Raw genomic sequence first — 20,052 nt, 5'->3', positions numbered from 1 at the left:
CTGCTCACAGTCTAGAGGTGTTTATTTCAGCCTGGCAGCTCATTGCTGCACTGGATGGTTTGGTGCTGCTTGCCAAGTGCCTCCGGTGCAGGCTAAGACTAAGACTGTACCAAGAACATGCTGGGTGCCAACGCTTCCTGCAGGGTGTCAGAGTTGACGGCTATGGAAAAGGCAAGAGGTTGGAGGGAAGACAAGAGAGGCTGCCACACAGAAATGCCAGAACGGTCTCTTGGGAGCACACCCTGGGGCACAAAAGATGGGGCGCACGCTCTATTCTCCAGGGGTTGATAAAAGCAGCACCTGTTTAGACCATGAATGGCATCAGAGACGTGAAGATTACAGAGCTCATCTCAGATTTTCTTTTTTCTTCTTCTGTTGTTGCGTTTTGGGTCGTGGTGGTGGGGAGCAAACTCATAAACACCAGAATGATTAATATTGTAAAATAGTCTTTAATCTCACCTTCTCACAACATATTACTGCTTAAATTGGAGCTGGCGCTCAGCTCCCTAGGATCAGCTTACTGTGAGGAAGGAGGGAGAGACCACTGGCCGCCATGCAGCTGGAGCAGTATCAGGTACCAAGCCTAGTACAGCTCAGAAGTCCAAATGCCCACATGTGCTGCGCTTCACTGGCTTTAGAGTCCAGAGCCAGCAGTGTAGATTATCTGCCCAGCATAGCTTCCCGCCACCCCCTCTGCTGTTCTCAACCTCATCAAGTACTAAGGAATACCCTGCCACGTGGGCCTCTGACTCCTACCACTGCAGGCTTGGATCCCGTTCTGCTTTGTACTTGCTTTAGACTTCCTGGAAGTGTGACCCACACTAACACGACCTCTTCTGCCCAGAGGCCTCTCAGAAGTCAAGTGCTCCATTTTTCTTCTCACTTGATGGTTCCTTTTAGCATCTGCCACAGGAGGACAGTTTGACTTTAGGGTGAGGACAGGACTCCTTGTTCTTGCTATGCCCTCCAGTCTTTTGTTCACGTTTCTTTAACATGCTCATCTGCATGGACACAGCTCTGGAAGGATCTTCTTGTCTCAAGAATATGAGCACATTTCCTAATTCAGTAAGTGATGTTCAAACTGCAAATTGGCCTCTGCCTTCCCAGATGTCTTCCCGTTGCTTGGCTTCCAACCGTTTTCTCTCTGTAAATAAGGGTCAACGTTAATCATATGACCATATATTTCACATAGCCAGTGAGTCTCCTTTAATCAAATAACAAGAAACTTTATTCATGAGACAGGTAGATTTCCTGACCAGTTCACCTGAGTCCAGAGGTTAACAACTTTTTAACTTTCCAAGTGATTTGTAGGACTGATACTACTCTGAGACAGTTTGTTCTTTAGTTTTTCCTCTCTACCCCTTTCCCTATTTTATTTTTCCTCTTCTTTTTGTCATGCTGAAGATAAAACTCACACAAATTAAACTCACACTGTACCACTAAGCTTCGGCCTCAGGTTAACTGCACTGCTTAGTTCCTGTGAATCTGACACAAGCTCAGGTCATGTGGGAAGAGGAACCTTAAACTGAAAAAGATGCCTCATCACACTGCCCTGTAGGCAAGTCTGTGGGGCATTTTTCTCATCAGTGATTGATCCAGGAGGGCTGCTCAGAACAGTGTGGGTGGTGCCACCCCTGAGCAAACCACGAGGAGCATGTCAGGAGCATTCTTGCCAGACTTCTGCTTTAGTTCCCGCCCAGGTGCCCGGACTTCCCTCAGTGATAAATTATGACCTAGGAGTCACAGGATGAAATAAACCCTTTCCTCCCCAGGTTAGTTTTAGTCAGTCTTTATCACAGCAATAGGAAGCCAAACTAGGATAGTGACTGTAAACTGCCCCCGCCATGTTTTATAGTATGTGTATGTGTGTTCACTTGTGTGCATGCACAATGACATGTAGAGGTAAAAGGACAACGCACGAGAGTCAATTCTCTCCTACAAGTGGACCCTGAAGACTCAAGATTGAACTCAGTGATGGAGGAAGGTCATTGGTTAATTAAATAAAGAAGCTGCTTGCCCTGATAGGTTAAAACAGGAGGGAGGAGTAAACAGAGCAGAATGCTGGGAGGAAGAGGAAGTGAGGTCATACTCCACAGCTCTGCTCTCGGGAGCAGATGCCTCAGAGAGACGCCATGCTCCCCTCTCCTGGGAAGATACACTCCCGGTAAGACCGGTGCTCACTAAGACCGGTGCTCACAGATTATTAGAGATGGGTTGATCGGGATATCAGAATTAGCCAGTAAGGGCTAGAGCTAAAGGGCCAAGCGGTGATTAAATGAACACAGTGTCCGTGTAATTATTTCGGGTAGAGCTAGCCATGTGGGCGGCCGGGTGCCGGGACGCAGCCCGCTGCTCCTATTTCTACAGATGGCGCCCAACGTGGGGCAACTGAATCCACTGAAAGCCTGAGAAAGCTTGGGAAAGAGTAAAGCATGTTTTCTTGGCAGCACCAATCTACTTCAAGAAGAAGATGGGCATCAAAGAGGATCCTTATGGAGTTTGATAGCCATTTGGGCAAGAAACTGCTCTTGCCTGGACTATTGCATAAACTGGACACAGAGAACCCACAGAGAGAGGACTACTGAACTTGCCTAAGGTGAGATGATCTTTCGGGGTTCCTGATTCATGAAAGAGTCTGTGAGACATTCTGCAGGACACAACAGATAGTGACTGAACTGACTTTGAATTTTCCTGCTTTATGGAAATGTCGGCTGGATACCATGGGCCTGAAGGCCGAAGATGGATGCCCCAATGGTACAGAGGAACTTTGGGTGACTGTCCAGGCAGCGAGATGTCTCTGTCATTTCTAGAGTTTTGGATTTCTTGTTTACTTAAGTAATATTATATTCTTCTGGAGTCTTTGATAAACTTGAAGAATGGTTAGTTATAGTTTTCCATTGTTATGATAAAAGATAAGGTAGATATAAATATTGTAATGGTAATTCTTGCTTAATAACTGTTTTGTTATATGATATTTTGCTATGTTAAAGTTAAAGCCTTCCTTTTTTTGTTTAAACAGAAAAAGGGGAAGTGATGGAGGAAGGTCATTGGTTAATTAAATAAAGAAGCTGCTTGCCCTGATAGGTTAAAACAGGAGGGAGGAGTAAACAGAGCAGAATGCTGGGAGGAAGAGGAAGTGAGGTCATACTCCACAGCTCTGCTCTCGGGAGCAGATGCCTCAGAGAGACGCCATGCTCCCCTCTCCTGGGAAGATACACTCCCGGTAAGACCGGTGCTCACTAAGACCGGTGCTCACAGATTATTAGAGATGGGTTGATCGGGATATCAGAATTAGCCAGTAAGGGCTAGAGCTAAAGGGCCAAGCGGTGATTAAATGAACACAGTGTCCGTGTAATTATTTCGGGTAGAGCTAGCCATGTGGGCGGCCGGGTGCCGGGACGCAGCCCGCTGCTCCTATTTCTACAACTCAGGCCATTAGGCTTAGTGACAAGTGTCTTAATACAATCGGCCATTTCCTCAGACCCCCATTGTATGGTTTCTGAATAATGAGTAAATATTTGAAAAAAAAAAACTATATTGATAAGTCAGAACCTAGTAGAATTCAGCTGCTAGTTTTGCTGGTGGGTGTTTAAGTCTACTCTTTTCAGGTGGGTTTGGTACTTTCAAGTAACTGCCCATAACTCCTTGTGTTTTGAACATATTAAAAACATTTCAATATGAACTAAATGTTTTATTTATTTTTGTGTGCTTAAGTGTTTGGTCTGCTTGTATGTCTACGTACCACCTGCATACCTAGTGCCTTTGGAGGCCAGAAGAGAAGGTTGGATTCTCTGAAACTAGAGTTATAAATGGTTGTGAGCCATGATATGGATTTGGAATAGAACCCAGGTCCTCTGGAAGAGCTGGGTGCTGGGAATCAGACCCAGGTCCTTGGAAGAGTAGCTAGTGCTCTTAACCACTAAGTCACCAATATGTTTTAACCTTTCAAACTGCTCAAATGGCAGCAGCATCCTGTGGATTTCACTATTTCCCGACCATAAGTTTAATGAGAAACAATTCAGAGGCGAACCTGTGCCAGAACTTTGCAGAGCACTTCAGGAACCAGAAATATCCTAGAGCAATGTTCCTCAACCTTCCTAATGCTGCGACCATTTAATACATAATACAGTTGTGACCTCCAACCATAAAATTGTTTTCATTGCCACTTAATAACTATAACTTTGCTACTGTTATTAATCACAATGTAAAGAGTTTATTTTATAAATGACACTGGTTCTAATTTTATGGCTGACAGCCATTTACCTTAACACTAGAAAATGCATATCATAAGCCGTGGCTACTTCCTTTTAAGAATTCTAGTTCTAGTCTGACGTCTAAAAAGATGCCTCAAGTCATGAACCAAGTGGATTACAGAAATCAAGGTGAGTTTAGAATTAACACTTGCCATTTCAATCTATCTTCCAAATCAGAAAAATCACTTACAAGCTCTCTGAATTATACTTGACTGTACTTTAAGGGGAAGGAAGTTGGCTGGGAACTGACTGACACTTGGGAATGTGAGACAGAGAAATTCCTTGCTATTTGGGCACCATCTTGTGGCATCATCTGAATATAGCAGCAAAGTTACATGAGGCAAAAATGAGGATCAACAAATTGTGAACTGAGAGTTGATTAATACTAAAGACTCAGCTGCAAAGCAGGCAGGTTTGGGTCGGTCCTGCATGAGCAATGTTAAGGATAATGGATTTATCCAAAGGATACCAGGATTACTTAAGAAAGTAGTATGGTTTTGAGTCTTAAAAATAGACAAATTAGGCAAGATTTAAATGCAAAGCGGTCTTGGATGAAATAGTCAAAAACTGGTTGTGAATTCCAAGGAAAAACAAAGAAACCAGGAAAACGAATTACTAGAACTAAAAAATTTCATTAAGATAGGAAACAAATCAGAAATATTATCTATTAAACAATAGAAAAATATGGCCAACCTATAATTCATGAGTCTGAAATCAAAACAGCTCTCAAAATAAAGTTTTGTTTTTTATTTTAAAGTTTGGGTCAAAATTCATTGTTGGTGGCAAATTTAACCAGATGAGGCTGTTTGGTCTCACATGGCTTACAGAGCTTACCACATGCTCTGCTTAGACATATTGGTGCGAATGTGTTTGCCTCCAGGATTATAAAACACAGTACAGTGTTGTAAGGAGAGCGGGTCCTTTGTCCCAGCCGCCCAGCTAGCTTACACCCAAAATAATCACACAGAAACTGTATTCATTTAAACACTATCTGGCCCATTAGCTCTAACTTTTTATTGGCTAATTTTTACATCTTAATTTAACCCATTTTTGTTAATCTGTGTATTGCCACATGATTGTGGTTTACCGACAAGATTCTAACCAGCCTCCATCTCAGGCAGAAGACCCATGGCATCTGCCACTCTGCCCTTCTTCCCAACATTTAGTTCTGTCTACCCCGCCTACCTAAGTTCTGTCCTATCCACTAGGCCAAGGCAGTTTCTTTATTCATCCAATAAAAGCAACATATAAACATAAGAAACTCCTACACCAGCACAGATACTGTGTCATCTTTGTGAAGTCTAGAAAGTTTCACAACTTTGAAATATGTCTAGTGATAAATGCCTGCTAACAAAAACCTCCTAATTCTTGGTGTGTGTGTAAATTCTTGTGGCAAGGCATGCAACACTAGTTAAAGAGCAGGAAAATAAATCGAGAAGCACAAAGAAGTAGTGAGAACATGAAGCATAGGAAACCCAGAGGGGCATGGTCAAATGGGACTTGTAAGCAATGCCCTGCCCTGAGACAGGGAACAGGCCCGGGGAGCTGGAGTAACTTGGCTAGGGCTAAATAATCAGGAAGAACTGAGGCTGGAACCCAGGTCCTCACTCAGCAGCATACTTTCTACTATCCTGACATCTGAAAATAGCAAAAAGGAAATGTTGGCGGGTGGTCTATAGAATTAACCAGACTAGCTTTAGTATAAAATATTTAGCTTTAATAAGGGTAAGAAAAGGGGGACTTACAAAGTCAGAGTTCCTGCGAAGCACAGGAAAAACAAAGAGGAAGTGGGAAGCACACCCGCAAGATTTTATAAGTAAATATTAGCCTAAGGGGATCACACCCTACAAACAAGGTGATTGGCTGGGTTTCCCCTTCATCTCCCCCTTTTGTCTAATTAAGACAGAACCAAACCAAATACAACTATATACAAAAGGAACAAATAATAAATATAAAATTACAAATAACAAACAATATTAAGCAAGAAACATATAACAAAAGTTTTACTAAACATTTTATTTTAATGAGTCTAAATAATGTAGAGAGTAACTACAATTATCTAATCTTTAACTCCATCAAAGATCTGAAAAGGGAAGTAATATTATTTAAGCAACCAGGAAGTACAAACGAGAAACTTCCAAAATGTGCAATAAATGTAGTGACAACTGATTACTTGGGAAATCACTCAAAGTCTCATTTGCAATGTTGAGTCAACCAACTTTGGCTAAGGCCTAACATAACTGACATACCATTATCAAAGGCAAGGAACATTTTTAGAACTATCCTACCCTGTCTTGGCAAGATAAGACAATCCTGTTTTTATCCACTTATGGATATTTGGTATCTTTGTCAGTAGTCGAAGTATGGGCTTTTCTTTACCCAAAGGCCAATTCTGCCAAGAAGACAAGCTCTAAGTGGAGTGTCTTTGGTGCTCAATGTTCTCTCAGGAGTAGAGTGGTGTTGCCAGGAGTGATTGTGTCTCGTTGTCATGGAATTCTAGGTTAAATTAAAGGTCATTTTTTACAGCTCTTCGAAGAGGTTGAAGATTATACTATCCATACTAAATATAATCTCTATATATCTAAAAAAACCTGATTATTCTAAAAATAAAGATGACAAACATATATGACTGTTGTTGATTAAGCCTCATGATCCGTGCCAAACTGTTGGCGGGTGATCTATAGAATTACCAGACTAGCTTTAGTATAAAATATTCAGCTTTAATAAGGGTAAGAAAAGGGGGACTTACAAAGCCAGAGTTCCCATGAAGCACAGGAAAAAACAAAGAGGAAGCGGGAAGCACACCCGCAAGATTTTATAAGTAAATATTAGCCTAAGGGGTTCATGCCCTACAAACAAGGTGATTGGCTGGGCTTCCCCTTCAAGGAAAAGCACGTGGAAAAATTAAATGACAGAAACATCTTCCTTTTTCAAAGGAATTTTAATGATTGACTGCATTAAAAAAGTTGTCATTAACACTGCCTTGATCCTACTGCACATACTGGCTTTGGGGGAGCCTAGGCAGTTTGGATGCTCAACTTACTAAACCTGGATGGAGGTGGGTGGTCCTTGGACTTCCCACAGGTCAGGGAACCCTGATTGCTCTTCAAGCTGATGAGGGAGAGGGACTTGATCGGGGGAGGGGGAGGGAAATGGGAGGCGGTGGCGGGGAGGAGGCAGAAATCCTTAATAAATAAATAAAATTAAAAAAAAAACACACTGCCTTTATTAAAAATAGAAAGTAAACTGACTAAACAGCCCACAGCAAGGAACTGAGAGAACAGAACATTAGAAGTGAATGATTAACCTGAAACATTTACATCAACTGGCCCTGAAGACTTCTATCCCCAGTATGAAAAATAAATGGACAGAAATGCCTATTGAACAAGATGATTGAAATCAGGGAGCAGTCAGCTACCGCTTCTCAGTGAGGGAGGAGAGGTGTTGAAGACTGAAAAGGGAACACTCTGGGGTCATGCTTTATTTGGCAAGAAAAGGGAAGGAAAGAGAAGGGCTGCAAATTAAAGACTTTCAAAATTTACTTGGACACTTTAAAAATGATCACCAAACCCACTTGTAGCCACCTACAGAGTAATAATCAGCAAGCTTTGTGAAGAACAAGCCTGGGCAAATGTAATTGCCTTCCTTTATTCCCTGACAGTCTTGGCAGATCAAGAAGTAAGCAGTCTACATAACCTCTTAATTTTAGCAAGGCTTCAGATAAAGTTTATCAAGTATTTATATAAGCATCAGTACAACTAGGAAAATAGAATCCAGACCTCATCAGGACCCATTTAACTGAAAATTATTTACAATGTATTAAGCACAAGGAATGATGTGCTTTATTTTAGCAAGGCTTGACATGGCCAGTTAGTCAGACTGTTGACATTTTTTGTTTCTTAGAAGCAACCAAAAATAAAAATAAAAAGGTAAATATTACACATCTACAAAAAATTTTACATATTTATAACATGGTTAGGAATGAAGTGGACTTCAGATAATAGGGCAGGAAAAAAAGCTAAAAAATGCCTTGAAAATCTGATTATGGTCAGTAATGCAGCATTGAGGGATAATGGAATGCATAAGAAGGCTTCTTAGAGTTAGTTACCATGGGTAAATCTGTTTGACTACAAAAGAGCAAGCACTGTCCAGATGATTCCACATTCGTAGTGACTGAACTAATCAAACTACATGACCAAATGGTTTACTTCCTCTGCTTTAGCCCTATGAACCAATGTTGGCCTTTTAGAACCAGGCAGTTAATCACCTACTCCTAAGAATAAAATTAAATTATGAAGTATAATTATAGCAGACTTTGAAGATGAAAGTGCAGCTTATTCTGAGAAGCAATGATATACATTTCTAATTTTAGTCGGCAATCAAATATTTGGAATAGCGAACATGAAAAAAATTCACAGATATTCCCGTGTTCAGTCCTTTACTTATATGGTTTCATCATTCAGCTTGAATCACCGGTTGAAAGCACCTGATTAAGTCAAGTCCAAAGCACTCAGAGATATCTATGCTTCCAGTCCCCATTCTGAGTACAGCTCTGCTGGACCACAAGACTTTGTTCATGCTCAAGAACAATGGACTAAAGGGTCTCCCTCTTGATTCACAGTGTTATCTGCTGTAAATGATCTGGCACTTCCTTCTCAACTCTTTCAAAACTAGCTTTCGTTTGTGAATCTCCCTTAAAGGACTGAGATATAAGCTGTCCTACTAAAATGTTAGTAGGCTCCAAGTAGAATAAAAAAACACTATCAGAAAACTCAAAAGATTAGGTGTCTTCAACTCTTTTGGGAGTGGTGTTGGAGAAAGCTCAGACTAAAATTCCCTAACATTTATGAAGAAAAACTAAAGAAGCCAACATCATTCATATAGAGAGAATAAGCACCTGTCATGTACCTTTTTTGTCCTCAACAACATGGCAGTCAATAGAATTCTTCATGCAATGCAAAGAAGGGTCAGATTATGACACAATATTAATGAAAGAATCTATGAGAGACTACTGGATAGATTTCAGTCCATGCAAATTCTGATCTATTGGCAATAGGATGTCAGTACTTACCAAGGGAGACCGTCATGACTGATCAGCAACATCTCCTATGTGTAATGGGAGAACAGTAGTACATCACACACACACACACACACACACACACACACACACACACACACACACACACGTCATATTTTAACATAGAAGACAGAACAGTATTTTGAATTTGTAAAGCACTTTCTCAGCTTTTTTACACATTATGTTGTGCTCAAAAACTTCTCCATGGTTAGGCAGAGCAAGCATTACTTCCACTTAGTTGGAAAGTGGACAAAGAGTGATAACTGACCTGCCCAAAGTCACTCAGATAGTTAAATAACAACAGCTCTATTACAGCCCAGATTCCTTTACTTCCTTAATGATCTGCCCTTGTCTTTATAGTAAAGGGCTGCTAGTACAGAATGACATTCAGATGTTCTAGATTTCTACTAAGAAAAAAGGAAGGCCGGTGGTGGCAGCGTATGACTTTAATCTCAGCACTTGGGAGGCAGAGGCAGGTGGATCTGTGACTTCGAGGCCAGTCTGGTCTACAGAGCGAGTTCTAGGACAGCCAGCGCTGTTGCACAGAGAAAAACAAATTAGGGGGAAAAAAAGGAGGAACATGTTTAAACTACTACACAGATTTAAGTCATACTAAAGAAATAAAGTCATACTAAAGTTGCTAGCTAACCTTTGGCATCTATAACTAAAAGAAGCCTATTATAGTACATTCTCTGGGGACTTAAAAATTTATTTACAAAGGTAGTTATTTTTGAGAAAATAGCAGTTGTCTCCAAAACCCTTCAAAAGCACAGGAAAAACATGTAAAAGTTTTAATTAAAGAAGCCTACATTCAAATCTCTCTTCTCATTTTCCTAGGTGGGTAACCTAGGACTGACTTAACTTTCTGGGGCCAGTTCTGAACTTGGAAACAGTATCTTGAATCAGAGGTATCAAGACAATGATATCAAAACGACACTAGGAGCTTCCTTCCTGTCCTTTTCATCAGAACCTTCCTATCCACTTCTTATACTAAAAATTTTCAGAAATAAAAGGAGAGGAGAAGCTGGGGTATAGCTCAGTGACAGAATGCTTGATTTCCACTGACCCTGTGTCCGGTCCCAACACCACATGGAGAGAAAGAGGAGAGAGAGTGCAGCAGGAGAGCGAAGCTATGAAAAGAAAATGACTGCTTAAAATATCTAAATGTAATCCCTGTTTTGTGGTTTGCTTAATGCAGACAGTCCCCACTAGACTCAAAGTCTTAAGGAGAGGAACAAAACACACCTTAGTGAAATGCCTGGACTCCATACAACTCCTTAAGAATGCTCAGTACAAAAGATAAGAGAAAGAGAAATTCCCCGACTTCATTTTCTCAGATGCAAAGAACAGAAGAGCCCAGATATAGACTAATGGGAGGGTCTTCTGTAATCCACACATTAACAGACAGAACTTACCCTTGGTCTGTTATTACAACCCAAACTCCTTTCGAATTCCAGTTACCAGGGAAGCTGAGAAGCTGGGGCAGGATGGTTACAAATTCAGCACAGGCAACAGTGAGAACACCATTGCAGATAAACAAATACACAAGAATGAAATGTTCTTCATTTTTAAAAAGCAACAGAGATGCTAGCATGGCAGCGGCAGCTCACATCCATAATCCCAGCACCCCAGAATCAGAGGTAGGACTCCAATACGTTCAAAAGCAGCCTAGGCTACATAGTAAGTTTTGGCCAGCAAGGACTACAGAGTAAACTCCACTTCAAAAAATAAAATAAAAGCAACAGGGTGCTCACTCGGCCAACAGTCTCATTTTTAAACTGCACCACGGAAATGTCCTTTGGAAAACAAAGCATTTAAAACAAATACTTCAAGAGAAACAGTGTGCTGATGTGCCCGCAGAGAACTAGAGGACACTCAGATACTATTCAAGCATAGCAACAGCTGCAGTACTCAGCAACCCAGGTGGTATTTACAGGAAGGCATGACGTGTGCAGAAGGGGTCACACCTTCACTAGAGGTCACTGTCACTGTCCTCTACTCACCCTTTGGCTTGCTTTTTGTTCAATGCTGGGACGGAACCCGAGGCCTTGGGCATATTACCCAAATGCTTTACAACTGGGCTACAGCCCCCAAGCCCTTTTATTTGCCCTCTGAGATAACTGTAATTACCACCCAAGAGTCATTTTCTTCAGGGATAAATTAACAAAGGATTAAGGATGCAACACATTCCACTTTAATCCAGTTCTGTTATTTACCATCTACAAAAACAAAAGCAATCCTTTCCTTTTTCTAAGAAACCTTTTAATGAACAATACATTAGAAAAAACACAAAAACAAAATTACCTCATTATAATCATTAAGGTAAATTAGTCGGGTCCAATTCTAAACCCCTAACACCTGCCATGATGCTCTCACTCACTGGTTATCTGGCCAGTGCAGCTGAGAGTCCAGAAGCTGCTCGTTATCACCAAAGCATACTGGACAGGAAGTATTAATGGCCTTCTTAGACTGGCAATAAACAAGAAGTTTGAAACTTCAGTTGGTTTAAAGAAAAAATGAAATTACTTTTTGGTAAGTGAAATTTTCAGAATTGTCTTCACTGATTCTATAGATACTGAGTAAAAACAAAGAGCCTGTCTAAAGCTTGAAGGCTGACTAAACACTTCTGTGTCAAGTCCGAGTCTAAGTCTTTACAAAGAACTCAACAGTTTATAAAAAGAAGATGTATTTTAAGCTTAACTCCAACCTCTAAGAAAGAAAAACTCTGTTTGTGGATCTGTGGAATTATTTTCTGAAAATCTTAAGTGTTAGAAAGAAATCAGAAGACAGGTGGACCTCCTCAGACTGTCTTAGGACAAAAATCCCTGCTAAGGTCATTATCACCAATATCAGTAACTGGCTCTGCCTTAATTTACCTTCTACCAAAGATCTAAGCCATCTCGTTACACTATGGCACTGTCATGGCCCAGTAAAAACAGCAAACAAGGTCTGGGAGACTGAAGTCTTCAGAGGAAAATTTTCTCTCGGTTTGGAGCAAGCTGTAGAAAAGCCAGGAAACAGAGGAGAAGGTGGAGCCTATCTCTTCATAAGAGTAAATTAACCAGATGCCTTGGTGTGTGAACAGGAGACAAATCCTGACTGCATCTCTTGAATGTAAGGCTTGAAAACAACTTCATAGATTTGAGAGCTTCCTCAGAAATGGAAATGATCCGATGGGATGGAGAGCATTCTTTTCCTTTTTCAGCATCGGTCTCCTAGTGGACCCCTGTGGACCACAGACCACTACTGTCAACTCACCTCGGGCTTCTTGCAGTTTCCTGAGCTCTGCTTCCCGCTCTGTTTTGCTCTGTTTGCTCCGAACCCCAAGGGCGCTGATGACTAACCTTCTGGCTAGGGCTGCTGAAGTCTCAGGTCGATCCTTTGCTGGCTGGAGAAACTCTGGGGATAAAAAGGAGTAAGAAGCAGTAAGGAAGAGAAACTACTACAGCTACAAGTGATTTAACTCAGTAATTAACATACAAAACAGACTAACAAGGGTGGTATCAGCAGTAATTAATACAACCCCGATAGATGATGATCTGAGGAAATTAGTATGGCAAAGCACAAACAACCCTGGCTGCATTATCTGCATTAGGACCCAACAACCAAAATGTCATCAGAAGCTGGTCACTGTACTGCTCGCCCTTAGTCTCTCCCACACTTCCAGTGGCTGCTCAGAGGGCATTATTTCTGTCCTTAAAATCATACTAACAGAAGTATTAGCACACACACACACACACACACACACACACACACACAGTGTCTATTGAGTTCTGGATGGTGTGAAACTGCTGAAATGAACAAGGACATCACCATCTATCAGGAACAAAGGCAGAGGTTGTGGGCTCACCAGCATAAGCTCTAGCTTTGGCCTTGGCTGCTCTTGTGGCCTGTGACAAAGGCCGAATCTTCACCATGGTATGCTTAATCCCCAGAGCATCACGAGCTGCGAGGAAAAACAGACATAAGGAAGTAAAGTGATGCAGAAGAAAACTTAGGGTATTTCTTAAAAAGCATTTATTCTTAGAAGTTATGTTTGTTGGTTTTCATGGCAAGAAAAAAGAAGATCCTACAATACAGAACATCTGCACACTAAATCACTTTAGAACAGAGATTAGACCAAACTCAGCCATTGGACTTTCTGTTTTTATAAATAAAGCTTTATAAACAGAGCCATACCCATTTGCACACTGTAGCTGCTTTCTTGCTACAATACCCAGGTTAGGTGAGGACAGAAGCTTTTTTGCCTTTTTTGCTACAATGCTGGGTTAGGTAACGACAGAAGATTTTTGTTCCACAAAGCCAAAAATATTTTATCTAGCCCACAAAAACCCATGCTCTAGAGATGGTTCAGACAGGAACTAGCAAGCCAGCAACTCTGACTGCTGTGGATTCCTCTGCATAAGCTCAGTTATGAGCCCAGAATATGTATGTGTACAAAAGACCAACCATATATTCAGAGAGGAGCTACTACAAGTAATCTCACTAGATACACTATTTCAAATTCATTTGTCTGAGGGGAAAAAAATACTGTAAAGTTTAGATTCACGAAGGTCTTCATAATGCCTGACATTTATGTATGCAAATAGCCTGGGAGGACGTACCTACCTTTCCAAATACCAAATGCTAGATTACAGAGAAGAAAGAGAGAACATGTGGGTACCAAGCCACATATCTCAAAAAACAGTATTTATTCTACTACAGATACTGGCTGAGCAAAGTTCCAATTGGCTGGAAAAGAAGAGAAATAAGAACAAGAAGTAGGAGAAGATAAACAGTAGGAGGGACCTGGAATTCCTGAGAGTCACTAGACAGATACCTGTGATTGGACTGGAGAATATTCCTAGGGCATGTGTATCATCTACCCATTTAATATCAAATCCTTTCTTTCTGTAACAAAAGAAAACAATTTTTACATTTCTTAAAATTTGTTTTATGAAATGTCTTTAAAATAGTCTTACAAAGCATTTCATAAGATAGAGAAATAGGGATAGTGACATAAAAAATAAAAACAGCCTGGCACATAGAAGCCATTAAAATTTAAAAGCAATAATACCATCATAAAGAATTACCTGGGAGCATTTTATAAATGTCAACTAATTAATCCTCACAAATCTGCTGGAGATGTAAAGTATTTAATGCACTATTTTCAAGAGATGTCCTTATGAGGAGACATGAGAAGGGATGAAAAAGGAAGCCAAAGGAGCTAAAGAGGAATACAGGAAGTCAGGGAAGTCACCTGGATTTGATGCAAATGAAACCTGTGTGTTGGGATGGGTACTACACTGCTAGAGACGTAATTGTAAAAATAAGTAAGTCAAATAATAAAAATACAACTATATTCACAAATGCTTACTACTCTTTCTTGTTGTAGAAGGAAAATAAGGTGTGTGTATATGGGGGTGGGGGGAAGGAACAACCATAGTTAGCCAGAAAAATTTAAAAGAGAAACAATGAACATTTAATACTAGAAATAAAATTACCTTTTTAGTTTAAAACAGAGCTACACAGTGAGCACAAAGAATATCAGGATTACAACACACACACATTTAAATATATATGTATATATATTTAAAATTTCCTTAATGCATGAATACATTTTAGTTTGATTAAATCCACCCTCACCATGCCCAATTCCTAAGCATTTAGAAGGTGTGTGGATACTATACCAACTGAGCAAAATGACAGTAGTAGGTTCTCCCTGGGGTCTATGACCTTTCCAGCTACAGGTTCTTAGTCATGTTCACAGTACCAGGCATAAATTCCTCCTGCTAGGCAGGCCTTAAATCTTTTTTTTTTATTTTTTTTTTTTTTTATTTTCGAGACAGGGTTTCTCTGTAGCTTTTTTGGTTCCTGTCCTGGAACTAGCTCTTGTAGACCAGACTGGCCTCGAACTCCCAGAGATCCGCCTGCCTCTGCCTCCAGGCCTTAAATCTTATCAGACAGCGAGTAGCTACCACCTCTACCCCAACTCATGTGTACTACTATTGCACCGATGGACGTATCTGGCTGCAGGAAATCATTACTGTAGCTCCCAGGGTCCACAACTGGATAAGACTTGTTGGTATTTTTTTCTCTCCTAGCAGCCTGCCTAGCACCTTGAGGCATGATGGAAGCTAGCCATCGATGAGGAAAACAGAAATGAGATTGTCCACAACAGGCCAAGACCATGATAATGAGCACTCGGAAGGCAATGTTTAAACCAACAGTGCTCATTAATTTTATTATTAATAGCAATAATCACCAAGGAGATTAATGTTGATGGAGATGGTGATGAAGCAAAGTTGACTCTGGGATCTGAGTCAGGTATGGTTATACACTTCTGCATCATGACCTTTAAAAACTTATAAGCCACTATAAGAGAAAAGCACTAACATAGCTTTCCCTTCTTAAATTCCTTGACAGAAAAAGTAATAAAGGAAACTTGACTTAAGCTGGGCCATGCTATAAAATGACCACAGGAGTGAAAACTTGAGTTCAACAGTAAGAGCCTCTGCTGCAGAGTAGAAAAGATGGGAAAGACCTTGACTAAAAGCCTCATCTTAGCCCTTGAGACTTCAGTCCTTTTGAGAATGGCTTTAGATTTTATAGAAAATGCTTTCACAGATATAGTTAGGAAGAGACAAACCAAAGAGAAGCAAAAGAATTAACTATCCTTAAGCCCAGAATGCCTAAAACTCAATACTGTGGAGGTGAAGATGGGAAGATTTTTGAGTTCAAGGCTGGCGTAGGCTGCATAGAAAGAAACTCTCAAAAACAAAAATAGCAGCAAAACCCAATAATCTCTGAAGAAATTCTGGACATGGGCAAAATGGCCCTATTTTTATTAATGACAGTCTACTTTTTATCAATAATAATCTAAGGTAGCTCGAATTTGAGACTTAGTCTTATTGACTGCACTTAAGGATCTATTAGGAACTGATACTGGGTCTTAACAAAACTGAATTAATGACTTACCTACACTCCACATTTACATTAAGGTTTATGGTATAGATTAAATGTCTTCCAGAATCCATTCCTGTTTTCTTTCAGTTGTCTTCCCCCAATGGAGCTTAACTGATAAAACAAGTATATAACTGCTAGTTAATTTCATCTATTCTAGTACTTTACCTAACAATTCTTCCTTGAGACTAAGACAAAGGCAGATGTGGTGGTAAACCCTAGCACTTCTGAAAGCTGAGGACTAAGAGTTCAAGGCCAGCCTGGGCTACCTAGATCCTATCTTAAACCAAAACCAAAAGCCAACCATTTTTATAAATAAAGTTTTACTTTCTCAACCACACTCATTTGTTCACATCCTGCCTATGGCTGTTCTGAGACACACGGAGCTACCTGAAATATTCTCTCTCTGATCCTTTAAGAAAGAATTAGGAGCTATGCTCTGAAACAGAATCTTACAAATTCAATGTAAAATTGGGATCTGGCAGAGCATTTCTATAATCTGGGCATCTGGGATAGAAATAAACTGAATTTTAAGTTTAAATTTGCAGCACCAGATAGACTTGATTCATTTTCAACAGCAGGACTGAAATACTGAAGTATACTCCTTGATATTGACTCTCTTCTAGACCCTGAACATCTTTTTCTTAATAACCTTCAGGCTTAGCTTTCTGTTCCTGGCTCTGTTTTTTATTGTAAGCTAGAAATAATATATATACTTCTGATTCCTTTACCTTCTTCTAAAATTACCATCCACGTACATATCAAGGGTTAGCATAAATGTTCTGAAGACCACTTGTAACACCCCTGAACTCCTCACTACATTTAATAATATAAAACTGAATGAATTGTGAGTGTAAAGAACTGTTGTGTGTGTACAACTGAACTGAGCCAAGAAAGGCATCTTATGGTTAAAATCCTAGCACTCAAAAGGGTGAATTAGGGAAGAGTATGAGGCCAGCTGGGATTACATGGCAACCCTGTCCAAACAAAACAAACAAACAACAGCAAAAAAGTTAGTTGAATGATTTGGGAGACTAAAGTAAAGTCACTTTAAAAACAAGCAACAAAAAACAGCACACGGAACTATTCACTCAGAAAACTCTGAAGATCTGTTAAAATGTCTTGTCTCTTTAAAGATTTGAATCTATAAATTACAGACAAGGTAATATGAGATGACTGTCAGGAACTGTCCAACCAACACCAGTAAAGGATGTGCAACTGGACAGCACGTGGAGTAATTAGACACTTTTATGGGTCAAAATAAAGCATCTGTGACATTTAACAATTAAAAAAAAAACACTCCCTATTTGACGTTTTCTGTGCAGTCAGAATAACCTCAAATCAACAATTTAATTTGAAGACTCTTGAACTGTTAGCACTTTTGGCATGTGGCACATGAAAAGGCATAGAAGTTTTACAAGGGGTCCTATCTTTTTTCACTGGCCTTAATGCCCATAAATACAATCCAAAGACAAACATCAACTCACATTAAAAATATAACTAAATTCCCCCAAAAAGAAGACACTGTGAACAAGTACTAATATGAACAAAAGTTAATCAGAAGCAAACTACAACTAAAGTAGCTTCAGGTAACAGAAGGGTTACAGGTGGCTACGCTCAATGTACTTAATGAAATAGAAAAAAATACTGAAAACTGAAGATATATGGAGAAAAAAAGCTGTAAAAATATAACCAGGCAGACTTAAAAAATTTTTAAGATACAATATAAATATTTAACAACTTAGCACAGCTTGGAATAGATAAAATAAACTAGAGTCCCCAAACCAAAGAAATTATTCAGAAAGTCTGAAGGGAAAAGAGAAGGAATATACAAAAGAGCAGTAGCAAGAAAATTAAGTGAGAAAATCTAATACACACCCAATTTGTGTCTTGGACAAGGTGAAGAGAGATTGGGTCTGAGACAATACTGAAGAGACAATGTCTAAGACCTTTACAAAATCAATGAAAATATTAATCACTGATTAAATAAGCCCACATAATTGCAATGTGGGTAAGTTTGAAAAAAAAAGGGTACAAAATCCAAACCACAGTAAAAATGATCAATATCAAAGTCAAAGAGAAAATTTTAAGAGCATCCAGAGAAGAAAGAGATTATAATCAGAAGTGGCATAGGAACTGTCAGCTAAACTCTCACCCAAAAAGAAAGGGAATTGCATTAGGATATCTTCATGTCTCTGAGAGAAAAATAACTGCCAATCTATAATTAATAACATACACACAACATAAATCTTTTCAAGAATAAAGGACTGGGGTGTAGTTCAGTGGTAGAACATTATCTAACAGACACAAGACTCAGAACTGTAACAACACCTGAGTTTGTTACTGGAAAACCACTACTGAGTAAAATGATAAAGACTATATCTCATTCAGGAAGAAAATGAATCAAATAGTCATGAAAACATATAAGTTAAACAGACCTTGCAGTATTTTTAGAAAGAGGCAAAGGAAAAAAAATCAGTTTTAGCCACTAATAGTTTAAGCACACATTTTTATAATTTCTAGAGTAACCACCAAAGAACAGAAACATTACATTAAAAAATGCAATGTTAAAAAAGTCAACCCATAAGTCTAGAAAAGGGGGGAAAAGATAGGAGAGGTATATTCAGAAGAATGACAGGAAAATATAAAAACAAATACTTGGATATAAGTTCAAATACATCAATAATTACAACAAATATAAATGGACTAAATGCACCTCCCAGACAGACTTAGGAGTCATCACCAACAATGGTCTTTGTAAATGTCTATCAAGCCTACCTGGCCCTTTCAAGGAACTGAAGACCACTCTGATTTACAGCCTTTCTAAGGGAACAAAACACAAACCCAATGCTAAAATCAATGACTTTTTAAAATTATTAAGATAACTTTCTCTCACCTTATCTGTCATTTGGAACCACTTGCAAATACTTACTGGTAACTACAGAAAATCCGTAAAAGGTCTTCTGTACGAAATTCTTGAGGAAAGTCATAAATTTCAATGACATGAGGGAATTCACATTCACTGAGGTCGATATCAGGAAGTTCGTGGCTGTAATAATCAAATCTAGGCTCCTGGATGCTTTTTCTGTTCTTCATATTCCCTGACAACTAGAGAGGAATAAACATAGTAAAGAGCCTGACAGTGGGAAATCAAGGCATTATAAAAATATCCTCCCATGTATAAACAATCCTGCTCCCATCTCCACATCCCTCTTAACTTTTGGCACTATTTCTGTATTGGTGGTGTTTATGAATACTGTAATGGCTGGGTGTTTATAATCATACATATGGAACATGAGGAAAGGTATGAAAATCTCAGCAGGTGAGCAAGTCATAAAATTTAACTTGTTTCTATCAGTTATCATGTGAGAAAATATAGTCTCCTCAGCGGTGTGTGGACGTAGCGCAGTGACACAGCATAGCTAGCACAGGAAAGGGAATGGCTGGAAGGACAGCCAGAATGACTGATAGAATGAGTTCTAAGAGGCACATCCTGGAAACCGAGACAACAGCTGAACAGACAAGCTAACATTTGTATTAACTGGGCTCACTGTTCATATCCACCTCATAATTTCTTTTGTGGAAGTGACCAAAAATAAAGTCTTAAGAATGAAAAACGTTTAGTACACCTTTTGTTCTATATTAAAAAGTGAGAAAGCTTACAAAGAAACCAAATATGAGTGAGTACAGCCCATGCTCCTCTTTTTGGGTCTGGCTTACCTCACTCAGGATAGTGTTTTCTATTTCCATCCATTTGCATGCAAAATTCAAGAAGCCCTT

At 39.5% G+C, this 20,052-nt stretch overlaps 1 protein-coding gene across 1 annotated transcript in view; it reads right to left on the bottom strand.

The window, feature by feature from the left end:
• Nucleotides 1-428: 428 nt before the first annotated feature.
• R3hcc1l (R3H domain and coiled-coil containing 1 like) overlaps nt 429-20,052 on the bottom strand; it is an 88,133-nt gene continuing 68,509 nt past the window's right edge. The window contains exons 3-7 of the mRNA XM_005352306.1: nt 19,205-19,380; nt 14,150-14,220; nt 13,181-13,276; nt 12,589-12,729; nt 429-1,144 (exon numbers count right to left, since the gene is read on the bottom strand). Coding sequence (XP_005352363.1) covers nt 1,077-1,144; nt 12,589-12,729; nt 13,181-13,276; nt 14,150-14,220; nt 19,205-19,380 — 552 coding nt within the window. The 3' untranslated portion in view covers nt 429-1,076. The remainder of the gene's footprint in view (nt 1,145-12,588; nt 12,730-13,180; nt 13,277-14,149; nt 14,221-19,204; nt 19,381-20,052) is intronic.

Source organism: Microtus ochrogaster, chromosome 8, assembly GCF_000317375.1.
Source record: "Microtus ochrogaster isolate Prairie Vole_2 chromosome 8, MicOch1.0, whole genome shotgun sequence".
In the NCBI taxonomy this organism is placed as follows: domain Eukaryota; kingdom Metazoa; phylum Chordata; class Mammalia; order Rodentia; family Cricetidae; genus Microtus; species Microtus ochrogaster.
This window is presented reverse-complemented; position numbering and strand designations above follow the sequence as displayed.